General features: G+C 42.0%; 3 protein-coding genes across 3 annotated transcripts in view; 2 read left to right on the forward strand and 1 right to left on the reverse strand.

Moving 5' to 3' along the window:
- Window positions 1-16784, reverse strand: part of LOC115369725 (uncharacterized) — a 216416-nt gene that overhangs the window by 50048 nt on the left and 149584 nt on the right. The window contains exons 10-13 of the mRNA XM_030066393.1: window positions 9046-9261; window positions 8797-8898; window positions 4782-4952; window positions 873-1139 (exon numbers count right to left, since the gene is read on the reverse strand). Of these exons, the coding sequence (XP_029922253.1) occupies window positions 873-1139; window positions 4782-4952; window positions 8797-8898; window positions 9046-9261 (756 nt within the window). The remainder of the gene's footprint in view (window positions 1-872; window positions 1140-4781; window positions 4953-8796; window positions 8899-9045; window positions 9262-16784) is intronic.
- On the forward strand, window positions 3838-7215 carry LOC115370328 (extracellular calcium-sensing receptor-like). The gene is made up of 6 exons (XM_030067315.1): window positions 3838-4040; window positions 4157-4445; window positions 4533-5348; window positions 5434-5661; window positions 5982-6105; window positions 6305-7215. Exons 1-6 carry the CDS (start codon window positions 3838-3840, stop codon window positions 7213-7215), a joined length of 2571 nt encoding a protein of 856 aa, XP_029923175.1.
- Window positions 8172-11224, forward strand: LOC115370340 (extracellular calcium-sensing receptor-like). Its single transcript, XM_030067328.1, has 5 exons — window positions 8172-8468; window positions 8713-9537; window positions 9627-9857; window positions 10055-10178; window positions 10311-11224. The coding sequence occupies exons 1-5, from the start codon at window positions 8217-8219 to the stop codon at window positions 11222-11224; spliced, it is 2346 nt and encodes a 781-aa protein (XP_029923188.1). The 5' UTR covers window positions 8172-8216.

Here is a 16784-nt window from a genome sequence, read left to right on the forward strand (position 1 = left end):
TCTATTAGAAAGAATATGTGTTTATGTGTGTGCTGTTCTCATTTGGCTGAATAGTGTGCGTTTCATTTTATTTGAGCTGAATGCAGATGAGATCAGGTACAACTTCCATTAGTCTGTCAAGTAGCAACAAATTATTAGGTGAAAGTATCAGTCAAGTGCTGTGAAGGGTTTACCTTCACAAGACTTGGTTTAAATTACTGAGAACGTGAGTGTGAGTGAGTGCGTGTGTATACATTACTGTTCATTATTCTGCTGTACATGCTAAGTGTGGTAATTTTGCAGCGGCCACAGTCTGTGTGCAGCGAGAGCTGCATCCCAGGTTTTCGCCAAGCTGTGATTAAAGGCAAACCTGTCTGCTGTTTCTCCTGCATTGCCTGCGCTGCCGGAGAAATCAGCAACACCAGTGGTGAGGAGATAGAGGATGCTTTTCCAAATCATTCATTCATTCATTCTTCATAAAATAATAGTGTAATTTTATTGGATTTCGGTATGACAGCTTTAAAGCAATTATGTCATACCGGTTTGGTCACCATCAGCTCCAGCATAACATATATGAGTGTCAGAGTATGATCGCAGTTCAGTTGAGATATTGTTTTCCTTTCAGATTCTTCAGAGTGTTCTCGGTGTTCACTGGAGTACTGGTCCAATGAAGACCGCAGCTTGTGCGTTGCAAAAGTGGTTGAGTTCCTGTCTTTTGAAGAAACTATGGGGACCCTCCTCACTGCTTTGTCATTGTTTGGAGCAAGTTTAACATTAGTCGTGTCAATCGTTTTCTTTCGATTCCGTGACACACCTCTTATCAGAGCAAGTAACTCTGAGCTGAGCTTCCTGCTGCTCTTCTCCTTGACTCTGTGTTTCCTGTGCTCTCTGACCTTCATTGGCCGGCCCTCTGACTGGTCCTGTATGCTGCGCCACACAGCATTTGGCATCACCTTTGTCCTCTGCATCTCATGTGTTCTGGGGAAAACTATCGTGGTGTTGATGGCCTTCAGGGCTACACTGCCAGGCAGTAATGTTATGAAATGGTTTGGGCCTGCACAGCGAAGACTCAGTGTGCTGGCCTTCACACTCATACAAGTTGTCATTTGTATCCTCTGGTTAACAGTCAACCCGCCCTTTCCCTTCAAGAATATGGAGCACTATAAGGAAAAGATTATTTTAGAGTGTGCCTTAGGATCCCCAATCTGGTTCTGGGCTGTGTTAGGGTACATAGGACTCCTGGCTATGTTATGTTTCATTCTAGCCTTTCTAGCTCGGAAGTTACCTGATAACTTCAACGAAGCCAAATTCATCACCTTCAGCATGCTGATTTTCTGTGCTGTCTGGATCACCTTTATCCCGGCTTATGTCAGCTCTCCAGGGAAGTTCACTGTTGCCGTGGAGATATTTGCAATTCTAGCATCCAGTTATGGGTTACTTTTCTGCATATTTGTACCAAAATGTTTCATCATTGTACTGAAACCTGAACTCAATACAAAGAAACATCTGATGGGAAAAACACATTCCAGGTCTCCCTAGATATGTCTGTCAAATATAAATAAAAGTTTATCATTCAGTCATTTTGCTGTTTGTGTTTTTTCTATATTAGCTTGACATTCATAACACTAGGAGACAGGGTCCCTCAATTTTTACACCATAAAATATTCTTAATGAGACCCTGAATAAATAAGAGGCTTTGTGAATGGATTAAGAAATTCTGAACTAAAATGTTGGATATTCCTTAATTTTATACATTTTATAATATTATTCATGAATTAGTCCCTGAAATGCCACTCAGATGTAAAATAACACTTTTAGTACACCAGAAAGGTACTGTTAAATTGCATTTGAATTATCCCTTAAATGCTATATTAAGGGATACAACAATACGCCTTGATTTAAGTAAACCAAATATTAAAATGCCCTGATATTTACCTTCATCACATTGTTTTCAACAAGAGGCACATAAAAAAACAAATATCATGCCCTCTGATTGCTTCATCGTAAAGCGCTTACAAATATATTTCATTGTTAGAATGAAAGTACTTCCAAGTGTTGCTCAAGCAGGTAAAGTTGCACAAGCATAACAAAGCACACAGTGTACAAAACAAACAAGTGCATGTGAGGCTTTGTAATTAGTCTGTGATGTGAAAGGGAGGGGCAAATATACAAAGAACCTGAACTTGACACTGATCTTTCCCATGGTGGCTGGCCTCTCATTAGCTGCTTCCAGCTCACAAACATCAGATGTCACAAACAAAATAAAAAACAAACAAAAAAAAAAAAACAATTATCACAAACAGTAAGATGCTGGATATTGTGGATATTCTACATATCGACACCTTCCTAAAATAATCATCTAAGTCATTTTTTCAGCTTTTTCAGGAGACACAAAAAACTTCATCAAAAATGAACTGTTTGATATTTATTGATAATTTAATTCAAAAAAGTTAGAAAAAAAGATGACTACTGACATACTAAAAACAATGTCAGTCAATTATGTAACATAACAGAAGTAAATCACTTAGGCAAATTTCTGAAGATGCCTTTGTTGACTTAGGCAATTGTATGTTATATGCCAATGTTATATTAAACCTCATCACTTACCAATTGGGGATTGGCCCTGGATGATTGAAATAACTTCACTTGCAGAGAAAATGTTCTTTCTTCTTGATACCACTGCCATCTTGAAACACTTAAAATAGCCTAAAATAGCCTAAATAACGTAAAATTGCCTAAGTCACATCTTCTTTTGACTTAGGCAAAATAAAACTGCCTAAGTCACAGTTTTGGCACACTCTTGATTTAGGCAGTTATGATTCAGGGGTAGAATGGCATGAGCTGTTCAACTGAGGATGCTGGCGATTTTACCAGAGGTGGCCAGCATCAAGAGGAGATGATTTAGGCAAAAAAAAAAAAAAAAAAAAAAAAACAACTCATTTTTGACAAAACATGAGTTAGGCAATTATTTTAGGAAGGTGTCGACATGTAAATTAATCAGTTATTCAGGATCTCAAATATTTATGTAATAAGAACAGTAGATGTAGATGTAGAGGAGCTATTGTTTAAAATGCTAGCATTTTTTGTAAAGCATAGACTTAAGTTATCTATGTTTAAAATGTTGATTTTTTTTTCTGTGCTATTTGTTCTTTTGTAACAGTAAGGGTCACTTTTGTCAGTGGGCAGATATCACATTTTTTAATGAAACTCCCCCATTCACATATATCTCCCCCCTTTTTTCTCTCTAGTATCTATCTCACTCATATTCCCACACTCCTGCTCTGTCTCTCACAGTAGTCCTAACCATAAAGATGGTGGTGAGTGCATTTTTTGTCAGGACCCTAATCCTAAACCATGAACCTAAACCCAAACCTCAGCCTCAGAGCTGCCAAGGCATCTTGACAAGATCCTGGAGGTGTGCCTACTCAGCCCTTTTGGCAAGGTGTCCCATTCTTTTAAACTAGAAGAGTGACCGGGCCTTATTGTCCTTTGGCAAGTGGAAATCCTTGTTCTGCAGCAAATGGGTTAAATGTTTCCCATTTCCCATACGCCATATCTACCAACAGTTTAATTTGCAAACAGTATCATGGTCTTTTACAAAATATGGTTCCTGTGCCATAGTTAATGACCATTTCTGAAAGCTTATTAGATAGTGTAGACAAAACTGAAGACCGGTTGAAACCAGTGTGACCTCATTACACTCTGATTTGACAAGAAGAAGATCACGTCACCATTTTCCTTTGGTGTATAAAGGGAACACATTTTGATCAGTGACACAAGAGCAGATTGCAGAGCACATGTACAGTAAATGTGCACGTGTGTGCCCGTGTCTTCCTGATGTTTGTAAGTGTGTATATAATGTTCCTGTTTATACATGGGGTGATGGGAGCCTTTGGGGCAGAGGAAGAGGCTGCTCTCTGTCGGATGCTGGGAAGCCCAGAGTTCCCTCTGTTGTCTAAGGAAGGAGATATAATTATCGGGGGAGCCTTCTCCATCCATACCCAAATCACAAAGCCTCTGCTCTCCTTCACAGATCCTCCAAAACGTCTCATATGCTCAAGGTACTGTATATCTTATCCTCTCTACTCTGGCTAAAAGAAATACACCTTTTCACAAAGAAAAGAAAACATTCAAAACTGTCTCATGTCAAACTAAAAATTGTTGCTATTTATTTCAGGTTTAATTTCAGAGAGTTTCGTTTTGTCCAGACAATGATCTTTGCTATTGAGCAGATCAACAATAGCACCTCTCTGCTACCTAATATCTCAATTGGATACAAGATATTTGACAGCTGTGGCTCAACTGTATCTGCAACGCGTGCAGCAATGGCTCTAATGAACGGACAAGAAAGAACTTTGGGAAAAAACTGCTCCAGCAAATCATCTGTCCATGCCATTATTGGTACCTCTGAGTCCTCTTCGACCATTGCAATGCTGCAAACTTCAGGGATTTTCCAAATACCTGTGGTAACATTTTACAATTTATTTGAGCCTGACTAAACAATGTTTCATTTTATAAATGTCTTTGATCTCTTTTTGTTCCTCTCTGTTTAGATCAGCCACTTTGCCACATGTGCTTGTCTGAGTAACAGACGGGAGTATTCTTCATTCTTCAGAACTATCCCCAGTGACTACCACCAGAGTAGAGCCCTGGCAAAGCTGGTCAAACACTTTGGCTGGACCTGGGTGGGTACAGTTAGAAGTGACAATGACTATGGCAACAATGGCATGGCAACATTTATCAAAGCTGCAGGCCAAGAGGGGGTGTGTATTGAGTACTCAGAGGCCATCTCGAGGACATACCCCCAGAGCCAGGCTGCCAGGGTGGTCAGAGTGATCCGTAACGGCAGTGCCAGGGTTTTGGTGGCCTTCCTTTCCCATGTAGAAATGGACATGCTGCTGGAGGAAGCTATGAAGCAGAACCTCACTGGAGTACAGTGGGTAGGGAGTGAGTCCTGGATCACAGCAGGCCACCTGGCCACCAAGAGGCACCTGGACATCCTAATCGGATCTCTGGGCTTCACCATCAGAAAGTCCAAGATCCCAGGCCTGAGAGAGTTCCTATTACAGGTAAACCCGAGCCAAAACCCCCAGAACAGCCTGCTCAGAGAGTTCTGGGAGACCACTTTTGGCTGCAGTTTCCAATCCAGTCTGGATGGTCAGAGCCAGGGTAGGCAGTGCTCTGGTTCTGAGAGACTAGATGACGTTGACAATACATTCACAGATGTGTCAGAGCTGAGGATATCTAATAATGTATACAAGGCTGTGTATGCTGTGGCTCATGCTATGCACAACATGTTAAATTGCAGTCATCATGGAGAAAAGCTGAATCAGTCATGCATCTGGAGAGACAAGTTCGAGCCAGTGCAGGTGAGAGGTCACTTTTTTGTGAATGATGCAATTCTCTTTTTTAATTGGGAATGTGAAACTACTGTTCATTTCTTTTTACCGGTAGGTCTTGAAAAACCTCCAAGGTGTGAATTTCACTCTTCATTCAGGAGAAAGAGTGTATTTTGATGATAATGGAGACCCTGCAGCCATCTATGATCTGATGAACTGGCAGAGAAGCCCAACAGGAGAGACTGTGTTTGTGACTGTAGGGAGCTACGATGCTTTGCTGCCAAATGGAAAGCAGTTTACCATGAACGGAATAAACATAACATGGGCTGCTGAATCCCTAAAGGTATAATAAGATCAGTAATATTCGAAAGACTGTGTGTGCATGTGTGTGCTGTCCCCGTTTGGTTGAATAGTGTGTGTTTCGTTTTGAATGCAGATGAGATCAGGTATAACCTGCAGTAATTTGACAAGCAGCAACAAATTATCAGATGAAAATCAATATCAGTCAAGTGCTGTGAAGGTTTTACCTTCATAACACTTGGTTTAAATTACTCAGAACCTGAGTGTGAGTGAGTGAGTGAGTGAGTGAGTGAGTGAGTGAGTGTACACAAGTGTATTTATACATCATTCTGCTGTACATTGTAAAGTGTGGTGCTTTTGCAGAGGCCACAGTCTGTGTGCAGTGAGAGCTGCGTCCCAGGTTTTCGTCAAGCTGTGATTAAAGGCAAACCTGTCTGCTGTTTCTCCTGCATTGCCTGTGCTGCCGGAGAAATCAGCAACACCAGTGGTGAGGAGATAGGAGACGCTTTTTCCAAATCATTCTTTCATTCATTCATCATAAAATAATAGTGTAATTTTATTGGATTTCAGCATGACAGCTGTAAAGCAATTGCATAGTACCGGTGTGGTCACCATCAGCTCCAGCATAACATATATGAGTGTCAGAGTGTGATCACAGTTCAGCTGAGATGATGTTTTCCTTTCAGATTCTGCAGAGTGTTCTCGGTGTTCACTGGAGTACTGGTCCAATGAAGACCGCAGCTTGTGCGTTGCAAAAGCGGTTGAGTTCCTGTCTTTTGAAGAAACCATGGGGACCCTCCTCACTGCTTTGTCATTGTTTGGAGCAAGTTTAACATTAGTTGTGTCAATTGTTTTCTTTCAATTCCGTGACACACCTCTTGTCAAAGCAAGTAACTCTGAGCTGAGCTTCCTGCTGCTCTTCTCCTTGACTCTGTGTTTCCTGTGCTCTCTGACCTTCATTGGCCGGCCCTCTGATTGGTCCTGTATGCTGCGCCACACAGCATTTGGCATCACCTTTGCCCTTTGCATATCTTGTATCTTGGCAAAGACTGTAGCAGTGCTGATTGCCTTCAGAGCTACAGGGCCAAAAAACACAGTTCCTCAGTGCTCTGCCTTGCTCCAGAGGGCAAGTGTTCTGAGCTGTACCACACTTCAGGTGATAGTGTGTGTGCTGTGGTTAACTCTTGCCCCACCATTTCCACATAAAAATACAGCTCATGCAACTGAGAAGATCATTCTAGAGTGTAACTTGGGTTCAGTTATAGGGTTTTGGGCAGTGCTCGGCTATATAGGAATCCTGGCAGTCCTATGTTTTCTTCTTGCTTTTCTCGCTCGAAAGCTGCCTGATAATTTCAATGAGGCCAAATTCATCACCTTCAGCATGCTGATTTTCTGTGCTGTCTGGATCACCTTTATCCCAGCTTATGTCAGCTCCCCTGGGAAGTTCACTGTTGCCGTGGAGATATTTGCTATTCTGGCCTCTAGCTTTGGATTACTTTTCTGTATATTTGCCCCAAAATGTTACATCATATTGTTGAAACCAGAGAGGAATACAAAAAAACACATGCTGGGAAGAAATAATGCAATATCACTGTAAGTGAGCGAGCAAAACACTAGAATAGGGTTTTTGATAATTTAATTTAACCACTTATTAGCTGATGTCATTATAAACTGATTATGTCCTCACCATCCACAATATAATGACAAAACACTATCACGTGCAAATAATCACTGTATTTCCCACTCTGAAACTGAACCTTAATGTTCTTTGTATTACTGAATAAATGTTGAGTTGGTTGACTATATTGCATGATGAAATCTACATCTATACATCAATAAGCACAGCATCCCCAAAGACCTGCCAGGGTTTGTGGATGCCAGAAACAAACAAAGTCATACAGATCAAATGGCCATAGGCCAACGGCAATGTCAGTCAAAACACAAGCAACCTCATTGGTGGAGAGAAATATGATATTCACCCAGGTCCTATGACACTGTGACAAAAGGCACCCTTAAAATGCCCATGCTTAAGGGGTTTGATCAATAGGCCTTGTCTAGTAAGTGTACAGGGGCAAAGCTATGCTACTGATAGTAGACCTGCTACTTCTTTCCCTGTTGGGTATCAGAGGTGTAAATCTTGAATGTCAAACATATGGGACCAAAGAGCTGTCTCAGTTTTCTAAGGAGGGAGACATCATCATTGGAGGCATTTTCTCCTTCCATCAGAACCCAGTCAGTGTCAATCCAACTCTCCAAGTCAACCCAGGAGCCATCCAGTGTGAAGGGTAAGAATTACAAGAAAAAAAATGTGTGTATGTGTACATCTCTCTCTCTCTCTCTCTCTCTCTCTCTCTCTCTCTCTCTCTTCTCTCTCTCTCTCTCTCTCTCTTTCTCTCTCTCTCTCTCTCTCTCTCTCTATATATATATATATATATACACATATAGTTATCATATTTCAACATGTATTGCAAGTTTAATGTGTCATTTCTTTGTATATCTTAATGTGTGATGAATATTTCTAATCTTACACAGGTTCATTGACTTGGTCCCTCTACTTTTTGCAGACTGGACCCAGGTGAGCTTCAGTATGCTTACACTATGATAATGGCCATAGAGGAGATCAACAACAGCTCAGAGCTGTTGCCAGGAGTAACACTGGGCTACAGGATCTTTGACTCCTGCCCCAGTATCCCTCTGTCTGTCAGAGCATCTCTTAACCTGATCAATAAGTATGACAGTGGGGATGGCAGCTGTGACAAGCGCTCCACTGTGCTCGCTGTCATAGGGGAAACCACATCCACCTCTACTATAGGTATCGCACGCACCATGGGACCCTTCCATATACCTGTGGTGAGTGTTGGGGGCGTGATAGTGAAGGATCTGATATGCTTTCTCTGCATTCTCTAGATGTACTTTACAGTGAATTAATTCATTGAATGAGAAATATGATTATATGTAAAAAAAAAAAAATAAATAAAAATACTTCTATGATTCATATTCAGATTGGGCACTGAAGGGAAAACCTGTGTTGCACTGTAGTATTCCATATCTAATAGATAACCTTCAACATTTTTCTTTTCCATTTTTTCCTCAGATCAGTCATTCAGCCACTTGTGCATGTCTTAGCAACAGAAGGGAGTATCCATCTTTCTTCAGAACCATACCTAGTGACCTTTACCAGAGCAAAGCCCTGGCAAAGCTGGTGAAGCACTTTGGCTGGAACTGGGTAGGAGCTATCAGAACCAACAGTGACTATGGCAATGGTGGCATGGCCACATTCCTGAAAGCAGCTGAAAAAGAGGGGGTGTGTGTTGAGTACTCAGTGGCCATTTACAGAACTGACCCTAGGAAATGGTTCCTGGAAGTAGTTGACATCATTAAGAAGTCCACTTCAAAGGTAATAGTGGCATTTGCTGATGGCACTGACCTTGACATTCTCATCAAAGAGCTTCATGCTCAAAATGTGACTGGACTCCAGTGGGTGGGTAGTGAAGGGTGGATCACTTATCGCTACATTGCTTCCCCAATAAACTATGCCGTTGTCCAGGGGGCAGTAGGCTTTGCTGCTCTCAATGCTCACATCCCTGGACTGAAGGAGTTTTTGGCCAATAGCAGGCCCTCCACCACACCAGGAGACCACGGTCTGGTGGAGTTGTGGGAGACGGTGTTTGGTTGCGCCATGACACCCCAAGCAGTGGTCCAATCTCAGGGCTCAGTCACAGCTTGCACTGGGAAGGAGTCTCTGTGGGACACACACTCACGCTTCACAGATGTTTCAGATGCCAGTCTACTGAATAATGTTTACAAGGCCACATATGCTGTTGCCCATGCACTGCACCTGCTGTTTACCTGCCAAGATGGACAAGGGCCTTTTGAGAACAATTCATGTGCCGACAGAAAAAACATAGAACCATGGCAGGTAAACATAATGCTAAAATGCTGTACTGGTATCAAAACTATATACTGATATAATGACAGTTTAATAACAACATGAATGCCTCCCTTCAGGTGCTGCATTACCTGACGCAGGTAAATTTCACCACTAAGATTGGTGAAAATGTGTTCTTTGATGAGATGGGTGATCCAGTGGCACGTTATGCACTGGTGAACTGGCAGATGGATCAGACGGGCTATATTCTGTTCAAGACCATTGGTTACTATGATGCCTCAATGCCTGAAGGTCAGCAGTTTGAGATGAAGGCAGGTGTGAAAGCTATCTGGGCAGGAGAGCAGCTGGAGGTATGTCAATGATTTTTATTTTTTTTTTATTTTTTTTTTTTTTTAAATCCATCTGTACTAATAAAAATAATAATAATTGATTGCTGAATTTTGATTTAAACAACTATCCCATTAAATGTGTGGTGCTTGGCTGTGAGTATGATGATGAGTGAGTGTATTTCTGTATAAATGTATGTAAATCTGTCACTGTCATGCAGGTGCCAAAGTCTGTTTGCAGTGAGAGCTGCCTGCCAGGGACTCGTCGGGCTTTTCTTAAGGGCAAGCCTATCTGCTGCTTTGACTGCATCGCCTGTGCTGATGGGGAGTTTAGCAACAGTACAAGTGAGACAGCAGGATTCTTAGCCTTTACATTGGCCTTCATCATGTTTCTGTTGGGAAAAATCACTGCCAACACTTTACTGGTCTATCTGAGGATGTGTGTGCTGTACAGCTTAAATATATTTATGCTTTCAGATGCAGTGAAATGTGAAAAATGCCCTCCTGAGTACAAGTCCAACAAGGGGAGGAATAATTGTGACTTGAAAGCTATTGAGTTCCTCACCTTCAGAGAGCTGATGGGTATACTGTTGGTGACCTTTTCTGTCTTTGGGGCCTGCCTGGCAATGACAATAGCACTGATATTCTTCCACTACAGGCAGACTCCTCTTGTCAAGGCCAACAACTCTGAGCTGAGCTTCCTGCTGCTCTTCTCCTTGACTCTGTGTTTCCTGTGCTCTCTGACCTTCATTGGCCGGCCCTCTGACTGGTCCTGTATGCTGCGCCACACAGCATTTGGCATCACCTTTGTCCTCTGCATCTCATGTGTTCTGGGAAAAACTATCGTGGTGTTGATGGCCTTCAGAGCTACACTTCCAGGCAGTAATGTTATGAAATGGTTTGGGCCTCATCAGCAGAGACTCAGTGTGCTGGCCTTCACTCTCATACAAGTTGTCATTTGTATCCTCTGGTTAACAATCAACCCTCCCTTTCCTTTCAAGAATATGGAGCACTATAAGGAAAAAATTATTTTAGAGTGTGCCTTAGGATCACCTATTGGGTTCTGGGCTGTGCTCGGGTACATAGGACTCTTGGCTATGTTATGTTTTGTCCTTGCTTTTTTGGCTCGGAAGCTGCCTGATAATTTCAATGAAGCCAAATTCATCACCTTCAGCATGCTGATTTTCTGTGCTGTCTGGATCACCTTTATCCCGGCTTATGTCAGCTCCCCTGGGAAGTTCACTGTTGCCGTGGAGATATTTGCAATTCTAGCCTCCAGTTATGGAATGTTATTTTGTATATTTTTGCCTAAGTGCTATATTATCTTGTTGAAACCTGAGAAAAATACAAAGAAACATTTGATGGGCAAAGTAACCTCAAAAGCAATATGAGTAATTTCTCGAGCAAAAAAAAAAAAAGAAAAGAAAAAAAAAAAAAGGCTTCAATTGGATGTTTACACATTCAAAGACAGGAATTTCTGAGGATTAGTGATATTGCACATCCCATTGTAAAAGATATGATGTCCAAATATAGAACAGTTGTGCACAACAAAATGCATCATCAAAACCTGCCCTGTGTTTTGACATATTTCAATACTGAATAAAATGAACATTAAAATATTATATGAACTATGTGTGTACTCTTTAATATATAATTTTACAACCATGAAATACACACATTAACTTAGACTCTACAATGCAAACTGCAAAAGCACATATAGTAGATCCACTTCAGCAAACCCCAAGCAAATTTTTTTTTGAGAGATACAACGTGGTTCACAGCAGAAAACACTGCCCCAAAACACAACCATCAGTGTCATGTTAGTTGTCATGGAATTTGTCCATGTCAACTGCAACAGAGGCACTTATTTTGGCATGAACTGCTGCATTAAGCTCTATCATTGATGCAGTCAAATCTGATGACAGACTTTACTTTAGAATAGGACAAAATGATCTTTATTGTCATTATACCCAGGAAAAATGACATTAAATGACATAAATAAATAAATAAATAAATAAAATAAAGCAAAGCACTACTGGAAAACACAGCAGTAATCATAACAGCAATAGCAATATGGTTACTTATATATCCACTAAAGCCAAATTAATACTCAGAAATAACACTGATCATGTGAATCTAAACATATAGAATAATGTTTTGTTCTCATGTCATCATTGTGGATTTATTGTAATGCATGAACCAGGCATTCAGAAATACATAATCTCTCAGTATAAGATCACAGCTTATGGCTTTTATACTTCTGTCCACCTACAATATATTTTTTTAAGACTGAACATTAGAAGATACTTGTGCAGCAGGGTGGCACAGAGGCTTGGTGGTTAGCACTGTTCTGTCACAACAAGAGGGTCGTAGGTTTTAATCTCAAAGTGTTTATGTGGGCTGTGTGGATTTCCTCCAACAGTCCAACTAGCACATTATTTCTAATGCAGATGCCCCACTGGGTCTGTTGGAGGCACTAGAGGGTACGTAATGGAGTCTCCCAAATTACAAGATTTCATCTTCTAAGCCAACATGAATGTTGTCACAAAATTGCAACTCTTACAGCCACCACTACCACCTTAACAACATTATGGCCTGGTGCTAGAATAAAGTTCGGAGCCTGGGGAAGGAAGCCTACACACCTGCCTAAGAAGAAGTGCTGCAAACCGAGGAAGCAAGAGACCAGAGCAGGCCTCCAGGTCAAATACTTTCTGCTGCTGCCGTTCACGGAAGGAGCTGTCTGTTCCGGGAGCGCAACTTGCCACTCCACCAACCAGGCGCTGCCTGGCACTGGAGACTCATTAGACCATCCTACTCGCGGGCAGTCTTTCCAAAAGCACCCGGTGGACTGCTGAGGAGAATTCCCCCCTCCCACCTCGGTCGGGATCATCGGGGCCTGCATACGTTAAAGACCATCACATGCACCTCTACCTCTACCGATGGGAACATGGACTTTTCCTTGAGGAATGCATGTTTGTTAAACGCTGTCTCTATAGTGAACAAGGCACATATTTTGAATGATTTGTTTGTAAGGGAGAAGTTGGACTTCATGTTTGTGACAGACATGGCAACAGAACTCCAAATTCACCCATCTAAATAAACTGCGCCCGGTTGACTACTCGTTTATTGGATCCCCGCATCTGTCTGGTCACAGCAGAGGTCTCACCATGGTATGGAAAAATTGCTATCCCTGCCTGCAAGTCAGCCAACGTGGTTGTGTTGCTCACTCTGGCACGAACAGCATGCCCAAGCTGATCCCACAAATGTTCATTGGGGTTGAGGTCAGGACTGCTGGCAGGCCATTCCATCCTCTCCACTCCCATATTCTGGAGGTAGTCTCTGATTAACCCTGCTCTGTGGGGGCGAGCATTGTCATCTTGGAGGACAGAGTTCAATCCCAGACTGTGGAGATATGGGATTGCCACTGGTTGCAGAATCTCATCTCGATATCTCTGTGCATTAACATTGTGGTGACAAGCCTCATTTTTCCAGTGAGGGAGATGCCGGTCCACACCATCACACTGCCTCCACCAAAAGATGTTACTCTATCGGTGCAGCAATCAGCATAGCGGTCCCCGCGTCTTCTCCACACTTTGACCCTATGATCCAAATGCCATAGGCAGAATAGGGACTCATTGCTGAACATAATGCTCCTCCACATGTTCAGGTTCCAATGCACGTGTTGCTGACACCAGCGCAAATGGGCCTGATGACAGCCCTATGAGACCGGAGATTGGCTGTGTGCAGTCTGTTCCAGATTGTCTGGGCAGAGAACCATCGGCCATATCGTCCTGCAAACCTTGACTGCAAATCTGTAGAAGACAGCCTACGGTACCTAAGTGCTGACAGGGTTGAGTAAACGGTCTTTTTGGGTTGTCGTCTTCTTGGGATGCCCACTTTGTGGCCTGTCTCTGACATCCCCCGTTATATGGAACTTGGCCTTCACTTTGGAGATGGTACCAGGACTCACTCCAAATAATGCCGCAACTTAGTTTTGCTGAACACGAGCTTGAAGTTGCCTTATTGCATGGGCCCTATCCAGATCAGTCAAACATGGCATGCCAATTCTTGGAGCACACACCTACTGAACATCTGTTGAGCAATTTACTGCTCAGTTTGTTGGTAACATTAACACAAATAGTGATGATGTAAACTGTTTAATGCCGTCATTCAATGACCACTGTTCTGCTGTTTTAGACGAAGTAGCACCTTTGAAAATTAAAACCAAGCTCATTCGCAGCTCTTCACCTCGGATGACGGACAGTGTCCGTTGTCTCATCAGGAAATGCCACAAAATAGAATGTCTGTGGGAATCCACGAGGCTAGAAATGCACCATCTGTATCTTAAGGAACTCATGCGTGACTTTAACAATTTAGTTACAGAATCGAGATCATCTTACTTCTCCAGTTTAATCTCTTCCTCAAAGAGAAACCCCAAGGTTTTATTTGATACCATAAACAAAACTGTGTCCGCTCCCGCAACTGTGGTAACAACGCACTCTCAAAATGACTGTGATAAGCTACCTGCATTTTTTGTGGATAAGGTAATGTCAATAAGAGCAAATATACAGCCAGGGCCCTATCCTCATGACTACAGCCTTCCTCCACCTCGACTTGCTACTCTTGAGTCTTTCCAACCTATCAGTTTCCAGGGTTTGTTGAGCATAACTAAGGAAAGAAAACAGGACATATTTCTATTGTCATTATTCTGGAAATTGTTACCTGTTATCGGGCCTGCTATTGTATCTATTGTTAATTCTTCAGTAGCCACAGGCTGTGTCCCCTCCTACTTCAAGCATGCAATTATTCAACCTATACTTAAAAAAAAAAAAAAAAAAAAATCTGGACCCAACAGTTTTAAAAAATTATTGGCCCATATCTGAATTACCACTGTTATCTAAAATACTAGACAAAACTTTTGCTAACCAGCTCACAAGTGTTTTAGAAAACTTAGAACTATTTGATAAATTTCAGTCTGGATTTAGGAAACAAAATTCCGCCGAAACTGCCCTGGTGAGAGTACATAATGATATTCAGTTGGCCTCTGACTCTGGATATTGTTCTGTACTCGTACCTCTCGATCTCAGATCTGCCTTCAATACTGTAGATCAGGGGTTTTCAAAGTGTGGGAGAGTTAGCTTTAGTTAGTTTTCACACATTTTGAACATGCTTTTTTAGCATCTATTTTTATACATTTAAACATCTGTGCTTTTTAAAACATCCTTTTACAAATTTTAAACATCTGTGCTTTTTTAACATCTATTTTTATACATTTTAAACATCTGTGGTTATAACATTTTTTTAAAAAAATTTAAACATCTGTGCTTTTTTACATCTATTTTGATACATTTTAAACATTGGTGCTTTTTCAAGATCTTTTTTTTTTTTTTAATTCATTTTAAACATTTGTGCTTTTTTTTTTTTTTAACACATTTAACACGTTTTCTTTTTTTAACACCCATCACCGCAACCTCTTTTCTTGCCTCATCTTAGTGGAAGCAATGAGTCTGCTTCTTTGATATGCACAGGCGCCTGATGCGGGGACGCACTGTTGACAGGAATAAACATATATCATCCTCTACCTGCAGGCTTGACCGGTACTTGGTTTTGATTAATGTTAATGCAGAAAAAACGCATTCACAAAGGTATGTAGATGTGAATGGGTGAGTACCTGTAGTGGTGAGAGGTGAGGGAGCTCGGTCTCCACAGACAGCCAGAAGTGCGCAAGTGACACTTCACTCATCTTTTTTTCAAGTCCATATTAGAGTTAAGTTCGACAAGGGCCTCTTCCTCTTGCACTGTTATAGCTCATTTCCACTATAAAGAGCCGTGCCGTGAAGGGCCGTGCTGGGCTCAGCCCGGCACGGCCCTGTTTGGCCTTGGAGTGTTTCCATTGCTTATGGTACCAGCGCATAGAATTAGAGAGGCACGCTCGTTGCCATGGAGTTGTTATACTAACAAGAGGAGCTGTCAGTTGTTAGCCTACATTAGCTATTTGCTACTTTTTTTTAATGAACAAAATCTTGTTTGAATAAAAAAGCCACCGGCCGGCAGCAGGTGGGCTGGCTGCGGCACCGGTCGGCGTCAGGCGGGCCTGATGCCATCATCATCATCTTCACAGATGCTCTGCCATCTGCGCTTAGTGGTCACATTTCCATTTCCATTTGTAAGAAAAATGTAAACTAGAAAAATGTAAACAGAAAAACCAAACAAAAAACTCAGCAAGCAAATCAATTTCTTCCATAATCTCTCCAGAATGGAAATAATAGGCTACTGGCTGAAGGTTTAATGGTTGACACTTGTCACTTGTCAGTTTGTAGCAGCCTGGTTAACTGACATTCTAACGGACCAATCACAAAGGAGATCATATTTAGCCCGCCTCCGTGGCCCCATTCTAATCGGGCCAGCACCAGATGTCAAACGGGCTGAAATCTTTCATGGTTGGTTCCCGCAACCAAGCGGGTTGGTGTAGTGGGAATGAATGCGGAGCCGTGAATTTCACGGCACGGCGCGGCACGGTACTATAGTGGAAAAACGCTATTAGTGCATCACTGGGTGTCGCTGAGAATGAGAGTGGATTTCTCACCCACTGATTTTCTAAGGTCTCCTCTCCAAAATACTCTGCAAACTGCTCAAGCAGCTCCTCCAAATGCGCAATGATCACCTAATGTACAGTGTCCAGTTGCAGGCCTGCCTTCTCCACAACATCTTCCAATGTTGGGAATGTTTCCAACAAGCCCTGTTTAACCCAAGCACACCACAAGTCCAACTTTTTCCTCAATGCAGAGACTCGATTGTGTGCAAAAAAGGCATGGCTCTCTTTGCCCTGCAGAGGTGTGTTCAGTGCGTTTATTCGGTCAAAGATATCAGAAAGATATGCCAACATTGCAACCCAGTTCATGTCCTCCATATGCTTCACCAGTGGAGAGCTGATTTCGGCAAGGAATAGGA

The sequence above is a fragment of the Myripristis murdjan genome, chromosome 13 (genome assembly GCF_902150065.1).
Source record: "Myripristis murdjan chromosome 13, fMyrMur1.1, whole genome shotgun sequence".
NCBI classification, from domain to species: Eukaryota; Metazoa; Chordata; class Actinopteri; order Holocentriformes; family Holocentridae; genus Myripristis; species Myripristis murdjan.

What these genes read in the sequence shown, in the direction of transcription:
- LOC115370328 (XM_030067315.1), top strand. Translation starts at nt 3,838, where the DNA reads ATGTTCCTGTTTATACATGGGGTGATGGGAGCCTTTGGGGCAGAGGAA. An exon ending in AAACGTCTCATATGCTCAAG is followed by an intron (nt 4,041 to 4,156) that starts GTACTGTATATC and finishes TATTTATTTCAG; the next exon opens with GTTTAATTTCAGAGAGTTTC. An exon ending in GGGCTGCTGAATCCCTAAAG is followed by an intron (nt 5,662 to 5,981) that starts GTATAATAAGAT and finishes GTGCTTTTGCAG; the next exon opens with AGGCCACAGTCTGTGTGCAG.
- LOC115370340 (XM_030067328.1), top strand. Translation starts at nt 8,217, where the DNA reads ATGATAATGGCCATAGAGGAGATCAACAACAGCTCAGAGCTGTTGCCA. An exon ending in AAAACATAGAACCATGGCAG is followed by an intron (nt 9,538 to 9,626) that starts GTAAACATAATG and finishes GCCTCCCTTCAG; the next exon opens with GTGCTGCATTACCTGACGCA. An exon ending in GGGCAGGAGAGCAGCTGGAG is followed by an intron (nt 9,858 to 10,054) that starts GTATGTCAATGA and finishes ACTGTCATGCAG; the next exon opens with GTGCCAAAGTCTGTTTGCAG.